This window comes from Schistocerca piceifrons, chromosome 2 (assembly GCF_021461385.2).
Source record: "Schistocerca piceifrons isolate TAMUIC-IGC-003096 chromosome 2, iqSchPice1.1, whole genome shotgun sequence".
Lineage (NCBI taxonomy): Eukaryota > Metazoa > Arthropoda > Insecta > Orthoptera > Acrididae > Schistocerca > Schistocerca piceifrons.
In genome coordinates, this window is record NC_060139.1 from 810,965,439 (window position 1) to 810,989,981 (window position 24,543).

At 42.4% G+C, this 24,543-nt stretch overlaps 1 protein-coding gene across 1 annotated transcript in view; it reads right to left on the reverse strand.

Annotated features, from left to right (window-relative positions):
- Positions 1 to 23,792, reverse strand: part of LOC124775886 (glutathione S-transferase D5-like) — a 76,823-nt gene extending 53,031 nt beyond the window's left edge. Inside the window, exons 1-2 of the mRNA XM_047250719.1 lie at positions 23,758 to 23,792; positions 19,464 to 19,575 (exon numbers count right to left, since the gene is read on the reverse strand). Coding sequence (XP_047106675.1) covers positions 19,464 to 19,575; positions 23,758 to 23,792 — 147 coding nt within the window. The remainder of the gene's footprint in view (positions 1 to 19,463; positions 19,576 to 23,757) is intronic.
- Between the last annotated feature and the right edge of the window lie 751 nt (positions 23,793 to 24,543).

Here is a 24,543-nt window from a genome sequence, read left to right on the forward strand (position 1 = left end):
AGAAGTTAAAAATGTACATAGCACCAAGTCCATATTCCTAATTTTTTTACAGCGGAGGTTGAAACAAGTTGCAATCATCGGATGACATGTGGCATAAACTGAAAAATGTAATTACTGGTACTGCAAAGACACAAATAGTTCCAATTTTATCTCCGCTACGTAATCGCGGAGCAATAGCACTGAAGAAACAAAAGTTTCAAACATACACAAAAATATGAGAGCTACAGAATCAAATGAGGAACAGTTACTACGAATGAAGAAGATATGAGAATAACGGAAAAAATCTGATAGCTATTTAACGCACAGTTTATACAAATGCAATTAAAAGCCGGGGTTGTGTGTCTTTTGTTGTCAGGGTATTGGATTAATAGACCCTTTGTAGGTGAAATGTACGAAGGGTGTGGAACGGAGGACGACTTAACAGAATAGCCATCTGATGTAACAGAAAAAGAATTTAAACCAAAAGTGTTCATGGACGAATTGAGTAAAATAGTTTAAGCGTATAATGCAATAGCTGAAGTAATGTTTCAAGCACTAGACAGTAAAAAATGAACTTTCTCTTTGTGCTCAACAGTGTTAGGTATGAAAAATAAATAATCCGGAAAGATTTCAAAAGAAGCAGTCCATGTGCCAATACATAAAATGATCATATCTGAACAATAGAAAGTTAGCAGTGAATAACCTTACTAACAGTTACCTTCAAGGCGCTGGCGAGGAGTTAGCAGCAGCATATCAAAGAGGACAAATGAAAATCTCATTACATCTCAGTAAGGATTTGGAATGAAACACGAACTACAGAAGTCTTTCTTTTAAGTAATAACTGTGTGAATGAAATTAAAACTGTCAACACACGTAAACATATAGACGCCAGGAGGTACTGTCAACACACAAACACGCCAGGAGATATAACTCTGTCTCTTTTAAGTTATATCATATTGCATATAAAGTCACTGAATGATGAATAAATGTTATTTTTGTTATTAGACATTTACTGTGAGAAGTAATAAATGGGTGTAAAGAGAAATAAGGCGAAGAATAGCTACACAGATTGAAAAAGAAATAGATTTGTAGACGACAGAATGCCAAATTACTTACATTTTGTATATTTTACTTGTTACCCCTTTATCACTATATAAAGTGATCAAACTACGGATAATAATTATTGTTACTGTTAAATATATACACTGAGGAAGTAATAAACAGATGTATAGATTATTATGGTGTGAAAAAATTTTATTAGTAGACGAAGTAGTAGTGAAGTTCAGAGCTGTATGAAGTGCAATGCTAACTGTAAATAATTACTATTTTTAATGATTATCTTTTGGGCAGTCGCTGACATACGTGTTCTATTCGTTTTATGTAAGTTTTATTTTGTTGCTGTATGCGTTATTAAACGGACTCGTATGAGTTACGGTTCAGTTCTTATGATGCAATAAAGTTAGTTCATCTACGCCCGCAACAGTTGATGAGCCAGACGTGACCGCAGATACTACCTGACTTGAAATTCAACAGTCAGCGACGCTTGATATCGTGCTGCATCGCGCAAGTACGAACACTCGCGTCAACAGCGTGGCGAGATTCCGTGTTCCAGTTCACCACAGTCCACGACGTCAGCCCCGCCATCGACTGTAGATGTGAATTGTAAAAATAATGTTCCAACAGCCTTTATTTCTGCAGCATTTCATGTGGCTACCAGATTGGACTCCTCAACAGAGTTCCTATACACTAAAATTTTCAAGTCATCAGACAAATAGATAATAATATGTCATAGATAGTACTATATAAACGAAGCAAACTATATATATATATATATATATATATATATATATATATGTGTGTGTGTGTGTGTGTGTGTGTGTGTGTGTGTGTGTATGTGTGTGTGTGTGTGTGTGTGTGTGTGTAAAGAAGCCAGTAAAGCATTAATACGCTCAAGGCGCAATGAAGAACATACTATCAATATAACATACTTCGTAAACATAGTGCAAGACACAAGTTATGTATCACAAATAACTCATAAAAATAGTAGCGTTATTTCAACTCAAACATTAATCCTATGTGTTCTCGTCCAAAAATATGTAAGGATATTTCTTGCGTGAGATAAAATGAAGAATAGTATCAAATTACTAACTTAAAATTGTAAGAAACGATAGAAGTGTAAAAACTACATAAAATAATTAATAGTCGTATTGGGAAAATAACTATGATAATAACCGGACGAGTGTCGTGAGGCAAAGATGCCAGTACTACATTATATGAAGAATTCAATAAGATAGGCATTAATGTTAGTAACGATCAGAATAGTGTCAGACAAAGTAGTATAAGAAATGTGACCCAGCTACAAATCAAAGAGAAACTGGTCGGGTATTCATCATGTAGATATCCCGTTACCATAGTTGAATCAACAGATAAGAAAACAAATACGAACAATGCGACGCACTAGCGTTAATGTAATAGTTACAACCTGGAAAAGCGTCAATAAAATATCAAAATTCGCTAGTTACCGGACGAGCGTCATTGAATCAGAGAGGTCAATCAACACAGACGAAAATATGAACTTCGGACCTATAGGAAACATTAGAGGAAAGACTTGCATTTGGATAAGTGCGTATCACTCAACTGGATATGAAAGGAGAGTAAAGACTGTACTGCTTTAGGCTACCAAGACGTCTATGCAATGAAAACAGCATAAGCGAGTATCTCACGTAAAGCAGAAACAACACATTGTAAAAAGCGAGGAGTTGTCACTACAGACAACGGTACTTTTCGTTAATGAGTATTCATAAAAGATGACACAAATGAGGAAGGGATCTAGTAACTATGTTATATATTCTTATATATCCTTGATTGTTACCTGTGCACTGCGTACATTATTTATTATTGTTTTTCTTTTTCTTATATACATTAATCTGTATCGTTTGTTTCGTTTGTATAATACTATGTATGACGTCGTACCATGTATTTGTCTGACGTCTTGTAATTTTTACTGTATATGTTCTAAAGGTGACTCTATTGATGAGTCGCAACTGGTGTTATAAATAAAAAGCTATAAAAATAACGGCTGCTGGAATACTATTTTCGCAGTTCATCGAACAGCCGCAGACTCACACTCCGTAAGTGCAAGCGGGAATTAACGTTAACTGTAAACGTGTCTGCTGGCGCAGCAATTAATTACGTGACAGTGAAACAGCTACCGTTTTGACAACAGCAACCCGTGCTGATGATTGCGCAACTATAAAGTCAGTCTGTGCTAGCGCATGTAACCGCAGGTGGCACAAGGTGCAGTTAAGTTCAAAATGGCTCTGAGCACTATGGGACTTAACATCTATGGTCATCAGTCCCCTAGAACTTAGAACTACTTAAACCTAACTAACCTAAGGACATCACACAACACCCATCCATCACGAGGCAGAGAAAATCCCTGACCTCGCCGGGAATCGAACCCGGGAACCCGGGCGTGGGAAGACGCTACCGCACGACCACGAGATGCGGCCTGCAGTTAAGTAGCTGCTGTGCTCAGTGAAGATATGGCCATAGACGTGCAAGATATTCCGGCGTCACCACCGAGCACTGATCGTTGGATAACGAACAAGAACGCCCTAATTACTCGGACTTCGCAGTCCGAGGTGAAGAAACTGGACAAGCTACTAGGCGACTGCGTCCCATCGCAACTACTACGCCGACAGCGTTTATTAGAGAGCAACGCACTCAGTGACGACAGTCTGCGGAATATTTGGGTATCACACCTGCCACTCGTCGCACAGGAAATACTGACAGATATATAGATACACTAGTGCAAACCGCAGATCGCACAGCGGAAATGTATCCGTCCGCTTGCTTCGCAGTAGTTTGCCCACAGCATCAGGCAGATTGTTAAGTCGCATAGTGCTCAGAGCCATTTTTTGAACCTCATGCAGATTCCCTCGGCGCACAGCGAGCACAAATTGACCTTACCGCGCATTACGTAAGCAGACTGCCAGCCGCCGATCTCGTCACGGGAACGTGCAGTTGCTCAGCTTTGTCACCAAGTGTCTGCTGGCACCACTGACGGTGAGGTTCCGAGGCGCGGAATTGTAGCCCGCCGTGCGAACAGGAAAACTCAGCACGAAGTCAGTAATGACACCCACTGGCTATCTAGACAGCATCCATGAACTGTTTGTAAAAGGAAGCGTCACAAAGTTACAATTTTTAGTAGACACAAGTGCTTGCTTACATGTGAGTCTATCCATCCGGCCATCTGACGCGCGTCCTAACTATGGTGACTGCCACCTCTCCACCGCCAACGATTCTGCGATCGCAACGTATGGTTGTGTCACGTTGGTTTTGAACTTACGCCTATGGCCATAATTTGAATGGCAGTTCGTTGTGGCGGGAAGTATATTCGGAGCGGACTTTTTATCGTTTTATGGATTCCTGCCTGACCTCCATCATTGTCACCTTCTTCACACTACTGCCAACTTAATAAGCCAAGAGCGACTGTATCGTGTGAGAGACCTACCAGTGTGTATAATTAGCTGTGATTCCCCATTCATAGAGTTCCTAAGACAGGTCCCAGCGATCACATACAAGACTCCCACGCGCAGTTGTGCAACACTCGATGGCGTACTATACGTAAATTACAACTGAACCAACACTTCAAACTCCACCGCACCGCTTGATACCCCAGAAACTGAAGGTAGTTAATCAGGAATTCTCGTCCATGCCACCTCTAGGTCAGTATCTGTGCATATCCACTACATGTAGTCCCAAAGACGAAAAATGGATGGCGGCCTTGTGGCGACTATGGAAAGCTCAATACCAGAACCATTCTAGATCGATACCCAGTACCCCATATTGAATATTTTCGTTCAGTTTCCACAGTAAGCAGATCTTTTCTACATTGCACTTAGTTCGTGCATTCTAACAGATACCTGTGGCATCGGACAACATTGCTATGAGCACCATCCGCACAGCAATTGATATGAATTTACCCGAATGCCTTTTGGACTTTGTAATTCTGCTCAAATATTTCAACTGTATATGAATGAAGTCACTCTCGACCAAACCTTTGCATGTGTACATCGAAGTCGTCCTGGTCGTGTCAAACTCAGAGACATAACACCTTTCACACTTGTAACAGATCTTCACTTGTGTACGTGCGCATATCCTGTTCATCAACTCGTGAGGTGCATCTTCGGAGAAGCTGAATTAAGTCCCTAGATTATACTGTCGATGCGCAAGGCGTAAGGACTCGGCAAGAGAAAGTACACTCATGCTCATAAATTAAGGACAATTGTAGAACGTGGTGCCACACAACGTGGCACTGCACAAAACTGACGCTAATAACATAGACACATAGGGAACACACACGACACAGATATGTAATTCCACGGTATTAGTGAAAAGTTCATAAAACCGTCCCGAAACACATGTGCTATAAAACGCCACTGTTTCGTGCGCATGTACTCCGACATCAGTATGGGATATGATCACCATGCACACGTATACAGGCCGCACAACGGGTTGGCATACTCTGGATCAGATGGTCGAGCAGCTACTGGCGTATAGCCTCCCATTTTTGCACCGGTGCCTGTCGGAGCTCCTGAAGTGTCGTAGAGATTTGAAGACGTGCAGCCATACGTCGACCGAGAGCATCCCAGATGTGCTCCTTCGGGTTTAGGTCTGGTGAACTGGTAGGCCATTCCATTCGCCTGATATCTTCTGTTTCAAGGTACTCCTCCACGATGACAACTCGGTGGGGCCGTGCGTTATCATCCATCAGGAGGAAGGTGGGACCCACTGCACCCCTGAAAAGGCAAAATGACGTCCCAATTCACCCGACCTGTTACAGTTCCTCTGTCAAAGACATGCAGGGGTGTACATGCACCAATCATAATCCCACCCCACACCATCAAACCACGACCTCCATATAGGCCTCTTCCAAGGACATTTAGGGGTTAGTATCTGGGTCCTGGTTCACGCCAGATGAAAACCCGGCGAGAATCACTGTTCTGACTATACCTGGACTCGTCTGTGAACATAACCTGGGACCACTGTTCCAATGACCACGTACTGTGTTCTTGACACCAGGCTTTACGGGCTCTCCTGTGACCAGGGGTCAGTGGAATGCACCTTGCAGCTCTCCGGGCGAATAAATCATGTCTGTTCAGTCGTCTGTAGACTGTGTGTCTGGAGACAACCGTTCCAGCGGCTGCATTAAGCTCCTGAGCAAGGCTACCTGCAGTACTCCTAGGCCGTCTGCGAGCATTGATGGTGAGATATCGGTCTTCTTGTGGTGTTGTAAACTATGGACGTCCCGTACTGTAGCACCTGGACACGTTCCCTGTTTGCTGGAATCGTTGCCATAATCTTGAGATCTTTTGTGGCACACGGAGGGCCCGTGCTACGACCTGCTGTGTTTGACCAGCCTCCAATCGCCCTAGTATTCTACCCCTCATAACGTCATCAATATGTGTTCTTTGAGCCATTTTCAACACGCAGTCACCATTAGCAAGTCTGAAAAGGCCTGCATACTTACTCGCTGCACCCTACTCCGACATGCACCAATACACCTCTGCGTATGTGGACTGCTGCCAGCGCCACCGTGCGACGACCTTAGGTCAAATGCATCGCATGCATAATTTTCCCCAGCCTACGACAGTTAAAGAATTACGACGATTTCTTGGTGTAACCAATTTTTAGTCTTGGTTTATTCGTTATCATACACTGCTAGGTCACCGAAGGCCAAGGACAAACTCCAGTGGAATAGTGAGGTTGTGTGGGCCTTCGCCAAGCTGAAGGCGACTATCACAGAGGTTACACTGTTAGCACATCTCGCGCTGATCGTCGACACATCTGCCTCTACAACCAGTGCTGCACTTCAACAGCAAGCACACGAGCAGTGCCAGCCTTTAGCTTTTTTCAGTAAAAAGTTAGTTATCGCCAATGTAACTTCTCCACCTATAATAGTGACTGTATACTGCTTATGCTGCTATTAAGAAATTTCATCACTTACTGGACTGACAGCAGTTTCCTCCCATCACAGGTCACTAACACACATTTTTCTCAAGCGTCCTGAGAAAGCATAACCACGTCACCTGCAACATCTCGACTACATTCGATGGTTCCCTACCAGTGTCGTTCACGTTGAACAAGAGTTTAGTGGGCCAGCTTACGTTCCCTCTCCGATCGAAGCGATCAGTGATGCATTGATTTTGAAGCTCTCGCCACAGCACAGAAATCAGACAGCGAGCTACGAGATTTGTTGGCGCAACCATCAGGCCAGCAGCTCCACCGTATTAATATGCGATCGTCAACTGCGCTGCTGTATTGTGACATCGCCACTAACAAACCGCGAGCGTTCGTGCCTACTGACTTTTTACAACAGGTAATCACCTTTTTACATAAAGTGTCGCATTATGTAGTACGAGCCACGAGTTTTTGTCTGGCCGCACATGGACGAAAACTGCAAGCAGTATGTGAGACTGTGCGTCGCTTGTCAACGGAATGAAGTTGGCCGCCACCTTAAGTCACCTCTTGGCTCGTTTCTTCCTCTGAATCATAGATTTGAACATGTCCTTCTACATCTCGTAGGACCTCTCCCAACATCAGAAGGATACGCCTACTGGCTTGCAGCCATGATCGTGTTACATGCAAGCCAGAAGTGTTCCTGATTGTCGACATTACCGCCGAAACTGTCGCGACAGCGTTCTTCCGAGCATGGATAGCTTGTTTTGGCATGCCTTTACAAATTACAACGTCTCAGGGAAGACAATTTGAGTCTTGTCTCTTCAAAGGACTCGACGTCCTACTGGGTACGAAGCGAATTGGAACTACTGCTTACCACCCTGCACTGACTGGTTTAGTTGAAAGCATGCATCGCCAACCAAAAATTTCCTCTTCGATGTCAAGCGTGACAACTGTGGATAGACGTTGCCATCGTGCTCCAGGGTCTCCGTACGTCGCTGAAAGGATAACTGAAAGCCACAACTGCAGAACTTGTTTATGGCCAGCCGATGCTGCTGCACGGTGAATTCATAATCAACGTACCAGACGACTACATAGAACCCTCAGTTTTCGAACAAAAGTAGCGTATACGTATCCGGCAAGTACGCACCAAGGGATAAACAGACCTGCCACCGTTTTCTTTTGACGAGCGCCAACATGTCTTCGTACGACATGAAGCAGTACACAGGCAGCTGCAGCCACTCTACGATGGAACTTACCGTGTCATTAGCAGTGACAACAAGACATCCAAAGTCGATGTAATGGGTACGTCAACCACTGTCACCGTCAATAGGCTCAGAGCAGCTTCTTACATACTATACACTGGTACGGATTCACCTGCACATTCCACGACTCGATCAACGCTCCACCGCCCGTCAACAGATCAGCCGCAACAGACGCCGGAGGGTACCTCTAATGTGCTTTCAGCATACTGTGCATGACACTTTGTTTCCCTGTCCGGAACGACACGTTTGATTCAACAGGAAATATCAATGACACTAAGGGGGACGGGGAGTGGTGAAGTGCAGTGTCATGTGCAGTATAACGTCACGCACAAGTGTTTACTACACACATCAAAAAAAGTTTTGTATGACCCCGGTTCCTAGAACTCCTGAAGATTGGTTCAAATGGCTCTGAGCACTATGGGACTTAACTTCTGAGGTCATCAGTCCCCTAGAACTTAGAACTAATTAAATCTAACTAACCTAAGGACACCACACACATCCATGCCCGAGGCAGGATTCGAACCTGCGAGCGTAGTGGCACGCGGTTCCACACTGTAGCGCCTAGAAACGCTCGGCCAACCCGGCCGGCAACTCCTGAAGACATACGTTGACTGTGGAGACTGTATCACAGACAGAGTCCCTCTGTCTATTCAGAGATCTCATTCAACCCGCCCAAGGATGTAAACAACCATGCACGAGCAGAGCCTATTAGACGGAGGGGGTCCGACAGCCGATCAGTTCCAGTCACTCCACCAGGAAGGAGGTACACGGATCGTGTTGTCTGTAGTTCAACCGTGCCTAGACGGTCAATACCGGGGTTCGATCGCGTCTGCATTGATACTTTGTGCCAGAAAGGGCACTCAACAAGGAAAGTGTCCAGGCGTCTCGGAGTGAACCAAAGCGATGCTTTCCAGACATATAGGAGATACAACGATACAGGAACTGCTCAGGCCGCCCAAGGGCTACTACTGCAATGGATGACCGCTACCCTCTGATTATGACTCGGAGGAACCCCGACAGCAACACCATCATGTTGAATAATGCTTTTCGTGCGGCCACAGGACGTCGTGTTACGACTCAAACTGTGCGCAATATTATGCATGATGCGCAACTTCACTCCCGACGCCCATGGCGGGGTCCATCTTTACAACCACAACACCATGCAGCGCGGTACAGATGGCCCAACAACATGCCGAATCGACCGCTCAGGATTGGCATCAGGTTCTCTTCACCGACCCGTGTCGCATATGCCTTCAACCCGACAATCGTCAGAGACGTGTTTGTAGACAACCCGGTCAGGCTGAACGCCTTAGACACTGTCCAGCGAGTGCAACAAGGTGGAGGTTCCCTGTTGTTTTGGCGTGGCATTATGTGGGGCCGACGTGGTCATGGAAGGCACCGTAATTGCTGTATGGTACGTGAATGCTCCCTCCTACGTATATCTCGCGAAGAGACCATGAGGATAAAATCAGAGAGAGTAGAGCCCACACAGAGGCATACCGACAATCCTTCTTTCCACGAACAATACGAGACTGGAATAGAAGGGTGAACCGATAGAGGTACTCAAGGTACCCTCCGCCACACACCGTCAAGTGACTTGCGGAGTATGGATGTAGATGTAGATGTAGAATGCCATCCTCCGACCGAGAGTGCAACCTATCGGCAGCATATTGGTGAGGCATTCGTCTTTATGGCCGACAATTCGCGTCCTCATTGCGCATATCTTGTGAATGACTTCCTTCAGGATAACGACATCGCTCCACTAGAGTGACCAACATGTTCTGTAGATATGAACTCTATCGAACATGCCTGGGATAGATTGAAAAGGGCTGTTTATGGACGACGTGACCCAACAACCAGTCTGAGGGACCTAGGCCGTATCGCCGTTAGGGAGTGGGACAATCTGGACCAACAGTGCCTTCATGAACTTGTGGATAGTATGCCACGAGGTATACAGGCATGCATCATTGCAAGAGCACGTGCTACTGTGTATTGGAGGTACCTGGGTGTACAGAAATATGGGCCACCACCTCTGAAGGTCTCGCTGTATGGTGGTACAACATGCAATGTGTGGTTTTCATGAGCAATAAAAAGGGCGGAAATGATGTTTATGTTGATCTCTATTCCAGTTTTCTGTACAGGTACCGAAACTCCTGGTACCGAGGTGATGCAAAACTTTTTCTGATGTGTGTATTTTTAATGATTTTCTTTGACGACGCTGACTTACGTTTTCCCTTTCTTTTGTATATGTGTCATTCCCTTGCTGAACGTGCTAGTAAAAGGAGTCGTACGAGATACGGTTTAGTTTTTATGTCGCAATAAAGTTAATTCATTTAGCCCTGCAAACAGCAGTATCTGCGGAATCTGCACACAGACTTCAAGAAGTCATCAAAGACTTGAAAAGGACTTTACGAGAAACATGTAATATAAAAGTAAATAACGAATAAGCTTGGTATCTACGTCCACTGCGGTAAATTTAAATCTGGACGAAGACAATTTGAGCCACGATAACTCATCCAGATATCATTGCAACGGAGGGTGGTGGATGCTACCAAGCGATTGAATGCAGAATTTCTCGATAAAGTACAAGGGTGAGTCAAATGAAAACCTTAAATTTGTGACAAAAAAATGAAAATTTCGCGCCGTTATCCTGTATGTTGGTAAGCGTGCTACAAACAGAAGAATGGCTTGTAGGTGGCAGCATAGTGCAGATGCACACATACCGTCGCAGTATCAGTTTAAAAATGGCCACCCCACTTGCGACTTGCACCATGAAAAAGAGCGTTCTGTTATTCGGTTTTTGCGTAGTGAATGTGTGAAACCTATTGAAATTCATCGACGAATGAAGGTTCATTACGATGATGCATGTTTGTGACAGCAGCAAGTCTACGAATGAAGTATCAAGTTCGCAAACGGTGTGACTTCAGTGGAAGCTGCTCCTCATCCAGGTCAGGCACAACTAGTTGTGACTCCACAGAACATTGAAGCAGTTGAAGCCATAGTGAAGGAAAACCGCCGAGTAACACTGAATGACATCGCAGAATGTTTACAGATTAGTCATGGGTCAGCACACCACATTGTGCATAATGTGCTCCAGTTTCACAAAGTATCTGCAAAATGAGTGTCACGGTAGCTAGCTCCTCAAATGAGAGAACGACGTGTTGATGCTTGTGAAGAACTTCTTCCTTACAATAATCGGTACTGGTGACGAAACCTGGGTTCAGTTCCACCAACCGCAAACGAAGAGAGCGAGCAACCCAGACCTAGCCCCAAGTGATTTCCATGTGTTTGGGCCTCTCAAAGATGCAGTCGGAGGAAAGAAGTTCCATTCTGATAAAGAGGTACGCCACTTGGTGCATGAGTGGTTGCGCAGACTACCATAAGATTTTTTTTCTAAAGGAATTTATGCACTTTGTAAGCGCTGGAGGACTTGCATTGAGCGTGGGGGAGATTATGTTGAAAAGTGATACAGCTTTGTACCACTTCTGCACAGTAATTAATATTTAAAAAAATATTTAAAGTTTTCATTTGACTCACCCTCATAGCATTAATTCATAAGAGGAAACTATTTTAACCGCTAACATTGCCGCCTATGGCCCTAACATTGATAGTTGTTGTTGTTGTTGTTGTGGTCTGAGACTGGTTTGATGCAGCTCTCCATGCTACTCTATCCTGTGCAAGCTTCTTCATCTCCCAGTACCTACTGCAACCTACATCCTTCTGAATCTGCTTAGTGTATTCATCTCTTGGTCTCCCTCTACGATTTTTACCCCCCATGCTGCCCTCCAATACTAAACTGGTGATCCCTTGATGCCTCAGAATACGTCCAACCAACCGATCCCTTCTTCTAGTCAAGTTGTGCCACAAACTTCTCTTCTCTCCAATCCTATTCAACACTTCCTCAATAGTTATGTGATCTATCCATCTAATCTTCAGCATTCTTCTGTAGCACCTCATTTCGAAAACTTCTATTCACTTCTTGTTCATGTTTCACTTCCATACATGGCCACACTCCATACAAGTACTTTCAGAAACGACTTCCTGACGCTTAAATCTATACTCGATGTTATCAAATTTCTCTTCCTCAGAAATGCTTTCCTTGCCATTGCCAGTCTACATTTTATATCCTCTCTACTTCGACCATCATCAGTTATTTTGCTCCTCAAATAGCAAAACTCCTTTACTACTTTAAGTGTCTCGTTTCCTAATCTAATTCCCTCAGCATCACCCGACTTAATTTGACTACATTCCATTATCCACGTTTTGCTTTTGTTGATGTTCATCTTATATGCTCGTTTCAAGACCTTGTCCATTCCGTTCAACTGTTCTTCCAAGTCCTTTGCTGTTTCTGACAGAACTACAATGTCACCGGCAAACCTCAAATTTTTTATTTCTTCTCCATGGATTTTAATACCTACTCCGAATTTTGCTTTTGTTTCCTTCACTGCTTGCTCAATGTAGAGATTGAATAACATCGGGGACCGGCTACAACCCTGTCTCACTCCCTTATCGACCACTGCTTCTTTTGATGTCCCTCGACTCTTTTAACTGCCATCTGGTTTCTGTACAAATTGTAAATAGTTTTTCGCTCCCTGTATTTTACCCCTGCCACCTTCAGAATTTGAAAGAGAGTATTCCAGTCAGCATTGTCAAAAGCTTTCTCTAAGTCTACAAATGCTAGAAACGTAGGTATGCCTTTCCTCAATCTAGCTTCTGAGATAAGTCGTAGGGTCAGTATTGCCTCACGTGTTCCGATATTTCTAAGGAATCCAAACTGATCTTCCCCGAGGTCGGCTTCTACCAGTTTTTCCATTCGTCATGTAACCATACAGTAAAGCAGCATGCCGTCGGGAAAAATTACGGCTGTAGTTTCCCCTTGCTTTCAGCCGTTCGCAGTACCAGCACAGCAAGGCCGTTTTGGTCAGTGTTACAAGGCCAGATCAGTCAATCATACAGTCTGTTGCCCCTGCAACTACTGTAAAGGCTGCTGCCCCTCTTCAGGAACCACACGTTTGTCTGGCCTCTCAACAGATACCCCTCCGTTGTGGTTGTACCTACGGTCTCTGAGGCACGCAAGCCTCCCCACCAACGGCAAGGTCCATGGTTCATGGTTCATGTGATAGTTATGACGCAGAATAAAAACAAGCTACAGGTCTTTGGGTTATAGTGCTAGAGAAGAGTCCTTACACAAGTTATGGGCAGGCAGAACAATCAATGAAAAGCCTTCAGTGAATTAGAACAGCAGTTTATTTGTACATGACTGTCAAAGAACTGAGATAGAGAATTGGCTCGTGTGTACACGTGGTCGTTCCGCAGTGTGAATCGCAGAAGAAGAAACATTTGGAAAGAATGCGTGAGGAAGCCCACAACTTCACTGCATTAAGCATATAAGACAAGTTCTAAAACGAAAAGGATACTTTGGAGTAATATCTCTTGTTGAATACAGGCAATAATGTACGATGATGTATACTGTTGGCTAATTTGCTTACTGGGGGCAATGAGAGTAGTTTGTGTACAACAAAGCAGGCAACGAGCACCTACAGAACGTTAAAATATATGTCGCCTATCGATGCGGAGAACTGTACGCAGAGCCGTTGAAATGCAGTGACTTACTGCATACATGTAGAAGTCGTTAGAGTGCTTGCTATCTCGGGTGTGCCGCTATCTACTACAGCTGTCGCGAGGTCAACACACACGGCCACGTCATGCTGTTCTGTATAATCCACACTCTGAGACGCTTCATTGTGACTACAGGCAGTTACATCACGCATGGCAGAAGGAAATCCTGATACTACAAAGGTACCATCTCCAGTGTTATTTAACGAGTATAGCGCGGGCTGAAAGTGCTCTAACCGCTCTACTCAACAACCGATAATGGTGTGAGAACTGACACGCGAATAAAATGTTACTTTAATGCACTCCTCACACAGCGTATCTAAATAATGCAAGCATTTGGGCCTCATTCTGTATAATGTCCTCATGTGTTTTCCTTCAATATCCAACGTGTCTCGGAGGATACGGCGTGATTTTGGTATGAAACGTTACTTCGCAATACAGTGCACACTGTAATGATATTTTGTGACAGGTCAAGGATGTGTATCAGATTCGTAATTGGACTTTAATTCGTTCTCCTTCGCAGGAATAACATCTGCTGAAAAGGAAAGATTCAGTTTCTAATCGCACTCTAGTAAACATTTTAATCGGCTCTGCAGCTGCAATATCTAAACAAACTAGGTAGTTTTGTAGGTGAAATAGAATGTAGCTTACCAGTTTCGACTCTCGACCCCGACGGGCAACGCACTGCCTTGTCATAACTGAAAATAACGTCATTTGGAAGCAGTGTTGTGTAAAATCAGTCGAAGCTCTCCAAGCCGTTTGTGAGCGTCTCAGACCTTGGAGCGGCCACTTCTGAATCAACAAACTTCTCAGATGGCTTCACAAGTCTGAGGACACCCCGCTCCAGTCCTCCCCTCAGAGACAAGCCAATGGCTGTACCGTGGACTAAACCGGTCTTTCCAGCATGGTAGTCAGATCCGCTGGCCACTCAGCAACGGAGGAGGAAAACAGAATTTAGTGTCAGAGATTCTTAAAATCTGCAAAAAAATTAGCTAAATCTCTGTACCGGGTCTGTTTATAGCTGCTTGGTATATTGTAGATCTCTCTGTAATTTTCTGTTCAACAGCGACAGGACATCGCAACCTATAGAAACGCAGTAGGTCTGAAAAATTCATGTAGGGTACTTGTAAAACACCAATTAACAGTTTCATCTGAGCCAGCAGCTTTTAGATCATTCACGGTCCGCTTCTGTGGCTTACGCCCTTCGGGTGGGTCGCAGGAAGTGATATATGCACGAATGCATGTGAAGAACAAAGCTACTGACTGATGACTCCGTAGTTTGGTGCCTTTCCTCCCCAAACCAAGCAACCAACCAACAAAGCTACTCTCAAGATGTTTCAGCAAAAGGCACGCATCAGTTAGTTGCACATACATATTTCTGTCCGTTAATATCATATACAAACACACAAAAAACAGACCAGAAGAAGAGTGTGACCTGGTATGTCTGCGATGCTTCTAAAACCGTTCACTGTCATCGTCTCAACTTCGTCATTGAGTTCTTTCTGCACATGTTTTCTCCTGTGAATGGAAACTTTGAACTCCTTAAAGAATTTCATTTTGTGGCTTTTGTTTATTTTACTAGTTATTAGACTGTCATCCATATTGTGAGAAGCGTGCTCTGTATCATTCTGTTGTAAGCTATGACTGACTTACTTGGCTTGTTGTTCCTAAACGGATTTGTTCCTTAAGTCAAACGCGAAAGATTCGTCCGTTCTGATCCACATACGCGACTAGACAATCATTGCATTTTTTACTGTAGATATCTTATATTTTAAATTTTTGTTTGTTATGTCGTGAGGCTACATCATTTAATGAGTTACATTGTAATGTCTGAATATGTTAGCAAATTTCTGTGAGATGATACCGAAGGATGCATTACACACTGCCTTGGCGGCTTTTCGTTTGTTCTTTTTATTTTTGCTTTTATCTATTTTGCCCACGATATTCTTGGACATCTTCTCTATGAGTGCAGGCTGGAAACGGATTACTGCAATCATCTGTTTAATTATCACTATTTCAGTTTGATACGTTTCACTGTTCAGTAGCATTTTCTGTGTTGTGTGTGACATACTGCTAGCATTGCTAGGGAAGGGAACATAGATGAAAGAGAGAGAGAGGAAATGGGAGCCAATGTACTCTTATTGTTTTTTGTTTGTTTGTTTGTTTTGCACGTAATTAGAACAGCACATCGATAAGTGTTAGTCGAATGTGTATATTATACGTTTACAAAATATGAATTGCATTTTATAAATAATAAAAATAAGCCGCTCATTTATGTCACCAAAGCAATTACTTTTGATACAAATATAGTTTACATGCACAAAATTAAAAAATCTATTTAATTACTGTTGTCATTTTGTACTCTGAAGAAAGTCCTTCATCATGAGCAACGGCGAGAGTTTCTTATTATTGTTGATAAGTCCAAAACTCTTTTAGTAATAACAGATGCATGCTTTATATTAGCTCGATGAAGAATTGAAGCTCCTTGCGATATATATATATACTGTTTTACCTTTTTTTCTGTTGTTGTATGATGAATCTGTATTTTTATTTTTGCTATAGCATCCCTCTGTTTCGTGTTACAAATCAAAAATATTCGAATAAAACCAGAGTTAAAAATTGACTATTTCCATTTTGTAATAAAAACTGATTATGTTTAGTAACAGGCTATTTTTAGTAACATGCAGGACGATAACTGTGTAGAACAACAATCTTCTGCAGGTTACATGCCTCTTTAAATATCCTTACTCTTTTAAGCTTAAAATAAACGTTAGTACGTGGTACTTAAGCAAATCATCTTCACGTACAAATAATTTTCTTCTGAAAATGTAATTTTTTGGTGAGCTGTAGCACGTTTCACGTAATAGGGACATTATTCTAAGCAAAGTAAGTTTAAAAATTATGTCTCTTCGTAGAGATAAATCGTTGTTTACAAATAAAAGGAACTTCTTTTCAGTGGAGGCGTGTTCTACTCACATGCCACGGAATAATTCACTTAGTAGCACAATCCTTTTATTAGGTTGCAGCAAGCATGTAACATAGACTGTTTGCAATTAATGTTGTTTGCGGTGTCAGAAATATTGAGTGAAACACATTTAATTCTTTAAGATATTAATCAGTTTTATTGGTTACAATACAAATTCCTTCTGAAATGTGAACTTCTTGGTGAACATAATGCCATTAGCATCACAAAATTTATGCATACTCATATTATGAGCTCCTTCTGTTTTCATTGCTCTTCTGTTTTTCACTCATATGCATATTGTACACAGTGTAGCGGTTGATTCCCTTCCTGACCATTGCACTTGAGGTTATTTATTTTTTAATGTCGTAGAAGGTCGTTGAGAAATTGTGTTGCACCCATATCTAGTACAAGGTTCTCGTAGGTTACCTGCAGAAAATAACACAGAATGAGCTTTCAGTAACACAAATAATATCACTTAAACACATCGAAATGAAACAAAATATTATTTACGAGAACTGGAACACGAGAATATATTTTAATTTTACTACATTCCTATGGCTTACGTAGAACTGAACAGTTGTTTTGCATAAATGATCATTTGACGATTGTTAGCAAGTTTCTAACCCAGAGTCGGTGAAACTACAACAAATCATTAATCTGTAAACTACAGTAGGATTAGATGAGTGACATCGAATTAAAGCTGACCAATACCACGACGTCTGTACGTTAATGTGAATACAGTCAACTACTGTAAAATGTCATTTTCAATCAGATCGCCATTTCGCTATTTTCGTTAATTGTATAGACTGTGGCACTTCTTCTTACCCGCCATAATCCAACTGCCAATCTCAAATATCTTGTGAATTATAGGTTACTGTTTCTCATCAACAACCATGTATATTGTGATTTACTAAAGTTCTTTACTGCTTGACACTGTAAAGTGTCATAAACTTAGTTTCATTTTAACACGTAATTCTTATTTCATCTGACATTCTAGTACACCGAAAATTTGTTGAATACTCGAAATTGATATGTCCAAACGGAAACGTTTTTGTTTGATCCAGTAAAAATGGCTGGTGTTTAAAAAAATTGTTAAAAATCTCTTTAGAGCATATCATTTGCCAAAAACTTTTCGAACAATGCATAAATACACATTTAATTAAAATTCAACAATGACAGATCCTTGTCCTTTCTGGACCTACTTCAGCTACCTGCGAAGCAAATCAAGCCATTATGGACGAAGCAAGGAGGACATATAAAGCTGACCAGCAGATGCAAACAGGGCATTATTGGCCAAGAGAAGTCTACTAGTGTCAAACATAGGCCATAATTTCAGGAATAGACTTCTGTGAATACACGTTAGGAGCACAGCAGTGCGTAGTAGTGAGTCCTGACTGCAAGAAAACGGGAACAGAAGAGAACCGAAGCATTTGAAATGTAGTGCAGCAGAGGAAAGGTAAAAATTAGGTGGACTGATAAGAAAAGGAATGAGGATGTTCTCCTCAGTACGGGCGAAGAAAGGAATGTACGGACAACACTGACAAGAAAAATCGACAGAACTTCAAGACACGTTTTAAGACGTCAGGGAATAACTTTCATGGTAATGTAGATACGGAGGGAAAAATTGTAGAGAACACAGAGATTGGAATACATCTAACAAATAATTGAGGAGTAGGGTGCAAGTTGGCACAGGACCGGAATTCGTGGCAGCCGCATTAAACCAGTCCGAAGGCTGATGGCTGGAAATAAAATAGAATGACAGTAGTCTACATTTCATTATACAAACATACAAATTTTTGAAGCTCCTTGATATTAGCGGTAGCGTAAGCAGTTAGGCGTACGGTCGAGGTTACAGCGTTTATTTAGTCCTCCTGTTAGATAAGAGAACTGCTGAAGAGCTAGACTGAAGTTACATTCATAGTGACTGTGTTGTGAAAAATGTCTTTGGTGCCAAATTCTGGATCTTCTGTTTGCTATAAGAAGTCATCTTCACTAGTTTGTCCATCCGAGCGCAATTCCAGGACTGACCCAAACCTTTAATGTCAGTTACGATTACCTTTGAATTTTGCTAACTAACATACGGAGGTAATTCCTTCGGGAGTAGCACCACCGGAGGAATAGTTATAATGAGATACTGTGGCTTATCTTACCATAGGCATACCATCAGCTGCATTCAGCGAGATGAAATTAATTGAACCTTTCATAGAAGGGAAAAATGCGTGTAATTTAGTGTTTGATTATTTTTAGAGACGTGCCCATTCAGCGTAACTGATGAAGGTGACTAGACGCGATGAACAGAAAATGTCACATTATATTAACATTTCACGTTAAGCATTTCTGGAATATTATGAGTGCCACTTCTGGCTGCTCTGAAAAATTTCATTTCTGAAAGGTTTCGCTGGTACGATTTCATACCATTTCACTTCATTGCATTTATCCCCATTGATCTCTTTTGTTTCGTTTCACTGAATTCAATCCATTTGATACCACGTGAAAAACTAATTGAATTTTCAAACCCGATCATATTAAAATCTAGCACCCAACATTTTTTGGTCATAAAGATAAGTAGTCAAACTGCTATCTGGAATTCTGGTTTTGTCCTCAGATGATTAACGTTTTTCACAGACCAATTCTAGATTTCAGGATATTACCACTGATTTAAAAAAAATACTTACCTTAATTGAAGGTGCAGATAGTTTTATATCCACAGAGTTGATAGCCAGTTTGCTATCGTCAATGACAGTATAATCTGAAGAAGCTTCGACATCATAGTCAGTCAGTTTTATACTGGAAAAGTAATACCATATAATAAATTCGTTGTCAATAGAAATATAAAAACTAGTTGATAATTTTCAATATCAACCTCATATTTAAATCGAATTTGGTAAAGTTCATCGAAAACTGAATGATAAATGAAGAGAGGAAAGTTGAAACATGCAACTCTTTTCGCGTAATAATATCAAGAAAACCATCCATCATTGGCCAACAAGACTAGTAGCTGATACTTAGGGTCTTGTCGAAAAGCTTGATTTGTACTGTGCTTGTTTGATAGTCCAAGTCGATATTTCCAAATGTCAGACCAATTTTGCCTAGGAGTGTCTCTTTCTGCTGCTGAAACAATTGCCATGTGTAACCTACTCTGAATTACGTTCGAAGCGACTGCGTGACCTGTGGCCGTAGTCACTGCCACAACACTCGTACTGGCTGAAAGTGTACTACTGAAGCTCTCTATGCCCAAAAATGTGGTATTCTTGGAACACCCTATATTCTCATCGAGGGCGTCGCAAATGCAGCAGACGCAGATGCCTCCTTTTAGGAACTGGGGGGCTTACAGATAACGACAAGCTGCTTTTGCGTGTTCCGTTGATCCCCATATCAACATAACACATAATCACTTCACGGAGCTCATATAGTTTTCACTCTATATTGTGTTGAAAACCTTATATGTGAGCAACAGTTAGTAAGCTACACAAAGAGCTTTAAAGTACAGTTACTTCGAAATGGACTGAGTGCATTGTGTACCATCATCAATGAGGTTTCCTCACACGCGCCACGTTGTTTGATGAAAGAATGGAAGCCCAATCAGATGAATCGGCTAACTAGTTCAACGAACGTCATGTAAGAGTACTGTTACCTTGTAATTGTGCTGATATCAATTTGGTTTTATGTGCTGAGATTTTGGGACTGTCTGTTTATATAAAGTATATAGTTCGTTAAATTATCTTAGAACACAGTAAAATTACTTCGTCACCAATCAATCTCTATTAGCGTTAGATTTATTACCCAACACCTCCAAGATTAACATCACACAAATATATTTTAAATGTAAGTGCTAGCATGTCTTTCCTGAAAGCGTTTGTCTGGACTTTAGCTTTATAAGGAAGTGAAACAGCACACACCAGAAGGGAATAGGATCTTTTGAAATGTCGTGTTTTAGAAGGCTTCTGAAGGTTACGTTATAGATCAGTTAACTGATGAAGATGTACTGAATCGGATCAGGGAGGAAATAAAATTATGGCTCACCTTGACTGAAGGAAAGAATTTCTTTGAAGTTCATATCCAAAGATACGGAGGTAAAGTTAACAAGGGAATGGAAGTCGTCGGGAGTGGGTCTTGAAAGGTGGGGAATAAGTGAGGGATACCAGGGTTCCACTTCATTAAACATAGTTCAAGAGAATATAAACTGTAATAGTTACATAGATCTGAAGACAGTTAAACGTGATAGTTGTATCAAATTCACCGAATCCCACAATAACAACAAAAAGAACAATTATCCGTACCAGCGAAGCGTGGACGGCTGGTTTTTATACTGTGGCACTGAAATATCTATTACATAGGCTAGAAGTTAATTGTCAACTCACCTGATCCCTCCTTGTCCTTCCAAAAGGGAACCGCTTGCAGTTCCATACAAGCTGTATTGCCCATCAATAGCTAGCGTACCGCTTACTAGAAGAGAGTTTCCATTTCTGCCCACTTTAAGCGACGGGAGACCAGAGAGAGTAAGATTAGTCAGCACGCCGTCCACGCTGAAACACAATGCACAGCGATTACACGAAGAAGACTGGCCTCGAGAGCGCGGAGCAATACAAAGACAAGCGGCCACAGGATAGTAACTTTACCAGTTCTATAAACCTACCAATTGCTTGTGAACCGAAAGACAGATTTTGTGCTTAATATCGAACACACCAAAGCGTTTACAATGGGGTGCTATACGAGGATGATAAAGAGAAGTTGGCCTGGTAACTTACGTTATGCTACAGATTCGGCGAGGGGAGGAAAATATTTACATGAAGAAGGGGCTAAATGATAGGAGATGTCTTAAGACATCAAGGAATAAATTCCATTGTGTTGGAAAGAGCTGCAAAAACAGTGCGGGAAGAAAGAGCTTGGAATGCATACAACAAATAATCGAGGACACTCTTTGGGAGCGCTACTCAGAGAGGAAGAGGTTGACACGGGAGAGAAGTTCATGACTGGCTCATCAAATAAGTCAGAAGACTGCTGACAAAAAGTAATGTTCCACTTCACCAGCGATATGGAGACAGATTCCGAGAGTGATGCTGATATTACTGTACCGTTTTCGACTGCCGCAATTCAAGGGGTCGCGGCAAACACGTCACATAGGGATGGACGTCAGTTCTCTACAAAAATAAAAACCTAAACCGGTGGACGTATCGCCAGTTCGCTTCTCGATAGTTTTCTCCCTTATAGACCACGAATTTAACTCTGAGCTCAGATCTGTTGAGTCGATTCTGACTTTGATCATTAGTACTGATTTCTGCTAACGTTACTTGCATTCGTCGTGTTCGCACTCTACTGTGTTTTGGGCCATCGATATAGCATCCGTTCTGGTTTATGCCCGATACATGATTCACATAAATGACTGTGTAATTTCTGTCAGACTATGACACAAAATTTTCTTTTACATAGCGAGGTGAAGATTTTGTTTACATTCAGCGAATCCTTTCTGGGAAGAGATCAGGGCATACTACTGTCGATGGTGCAGGCAACGAACTTGATGTACCTGGTATACCACGATAGGGTTGCGCTGTGAGCTCCAAATTAGTCGAAGATTCCTACTTCTTAATGACAACCACCGATAGCTAATATGAATTGTTCAAACTATTCGAAAGGTCACACCACTAACACGATAGTAAATTGCGATGTAGTAGTTACCAAATCAACATTCTACTTAATAATAAGCTTCCATTTGCACTGGATTGTGTTGTATTGTATGTTAACCGGGGGCCTAGCAACGACGGAGAGGCTCCGTCCCCACCGCAGCTGCAGTGGAGTGCATGGACAGAAAACTGTGTCCCGCTGGGACTTACAAAGCGTCTCGCTGATCTGCTTAAGACAACATTTGGCGCGGCCAGATGAACTACGATTCAAATTACTTTGAACTAGTTTCCGCACTCCATTGTATCATGGAGTAGATTAGGCCACAGATCCTGATTACTGTGGGTGCAGCGTACCACGTGATCTTATGAAGTTCCCGAATGTGGCACACAGGACTTCCAACATTTGACATGGTCAGTTGAGTAATGGTGGATGGTGTACTGGGTATATCATTTAGCACATGAGGCCAATTCGATGCAGCACTCTTCACACAGGCTTATGAATTCCCACACTGTACCACAGAGGACTGGAAGCCTGCAACTTGCTCATGTCAATCACGGAATAAATTTCCTCAAGCACGTTGACGGTTTTGGGTATCTACCACAGCTCATGAAGCTGTTGATCCGACTTTCATTAGGAACGACTGGAATTTTGAAGCCCTCTTATAGAGCGTTTCGTCCGCCATCTGATACTGTACACAAATGTAGGGACCGAAGACGCAGAGATCAGGGCTGGACTCGGCATGGCGAAACATGGTTAGGTACCATATTGGTGGCGCACATAACAGGGACCATATTACGTTTCCGCTATAGCTCACATTCACCACCCTTATTTCTGCTCTGATGCCACAGAGGGCGCCAACAACTGAACTGTATCATGCTTCACATCAGATGAATTCGCATTTGCGAAAAATGGCTACCATCGGCTGTAGAATGGAATGACGAAAATGAAAATTTGTGCCGGACCGGGACTCGAAACCGCTTTTTCCGCGCTCGCTTTGCCTTTTTTTTTTCGTTAGAACTCGCGGCCTTTGCGTTTCGAGGGTAAGTGCTCTACCATCTTTTTCTTTATATATATTTGATGAAGATAGGAGAAACAGAAACCTTTACTATTCACAAAACCACAGCACGTCCTTACAAATTATAAGTGTCCTGGAAGAAACCTCGCTGCCGTCCTACCATGAAGCATGAAATAACAACAAAGCCAAAGCGAGGCCACCTCAGGCACCCTTATGAACGGTATTTACAGATATTAAAGCAAAATTCAAGGAAACATTCCATTGCTAACTGTGCAAGTGTTAGTTCATCCTGGTCGCATACCCGCGTAGTTTTCTTTAGTTGACCAGTTTACTTGGTCGGCTCCACATCGACAGCACCGCCGCTCATCTTTGCGCACCTGGCAGACCCAAAGTATATGGCGGGTCCGAAAAAACCATTCCTAGGAAATCTGCGTACCAGTCCTTGTACTTTCGCAGCCGTAACAATTTTGTGTGTTCATCTTTCGAGAATTGTCAATATTCCAGTACGTTCAGTACGTTCAGATGTGTGTCTCTATATATGTAATGGACCGTCATACCTGTGATCCATGCCACTGCGTTCGTCGTATGACGCGGAAAATACGTTTCCTCAGAAAAAAATACTACGTCGGGAGATATTGCCATACATATAGTGCGCAGCATGGACGCTATTATCTTCCTCGCTGGAGTCCAGACAGCAAACCCTTCACCGCAGACCAGCCTTTGGTCGTCCGTATCCAGCATGTCACATTGCTCACAGATGTGCGAATCCGCCAAATGTATTTCGCACTTTTTGTCAATTGTTGGGTATTTTCGATTCACGACAATGTATCGTGTAGACCTGACTGTTGTAGGTATGTGGGGATGGTGTACCAAGCGCCACACCACGTGCCAATTAACGGTAGGATGTTTCCATTCCACCCCGTTCCGGGCGATCTGTCGAAGAAGCAGATTGTACACGTCCTTCGATATCGAATGTCGGGACGCCGGTAAACGCTCTCAAACGTAACTGTGTTCAGTGGTGAATGTGGATCTGTCGCAGAGGACTTGAGGACCTGGGTCTGCACATCTGGTCATATCTCCTGATCACACACCCTGTGATCACACACCCTGTGACTATT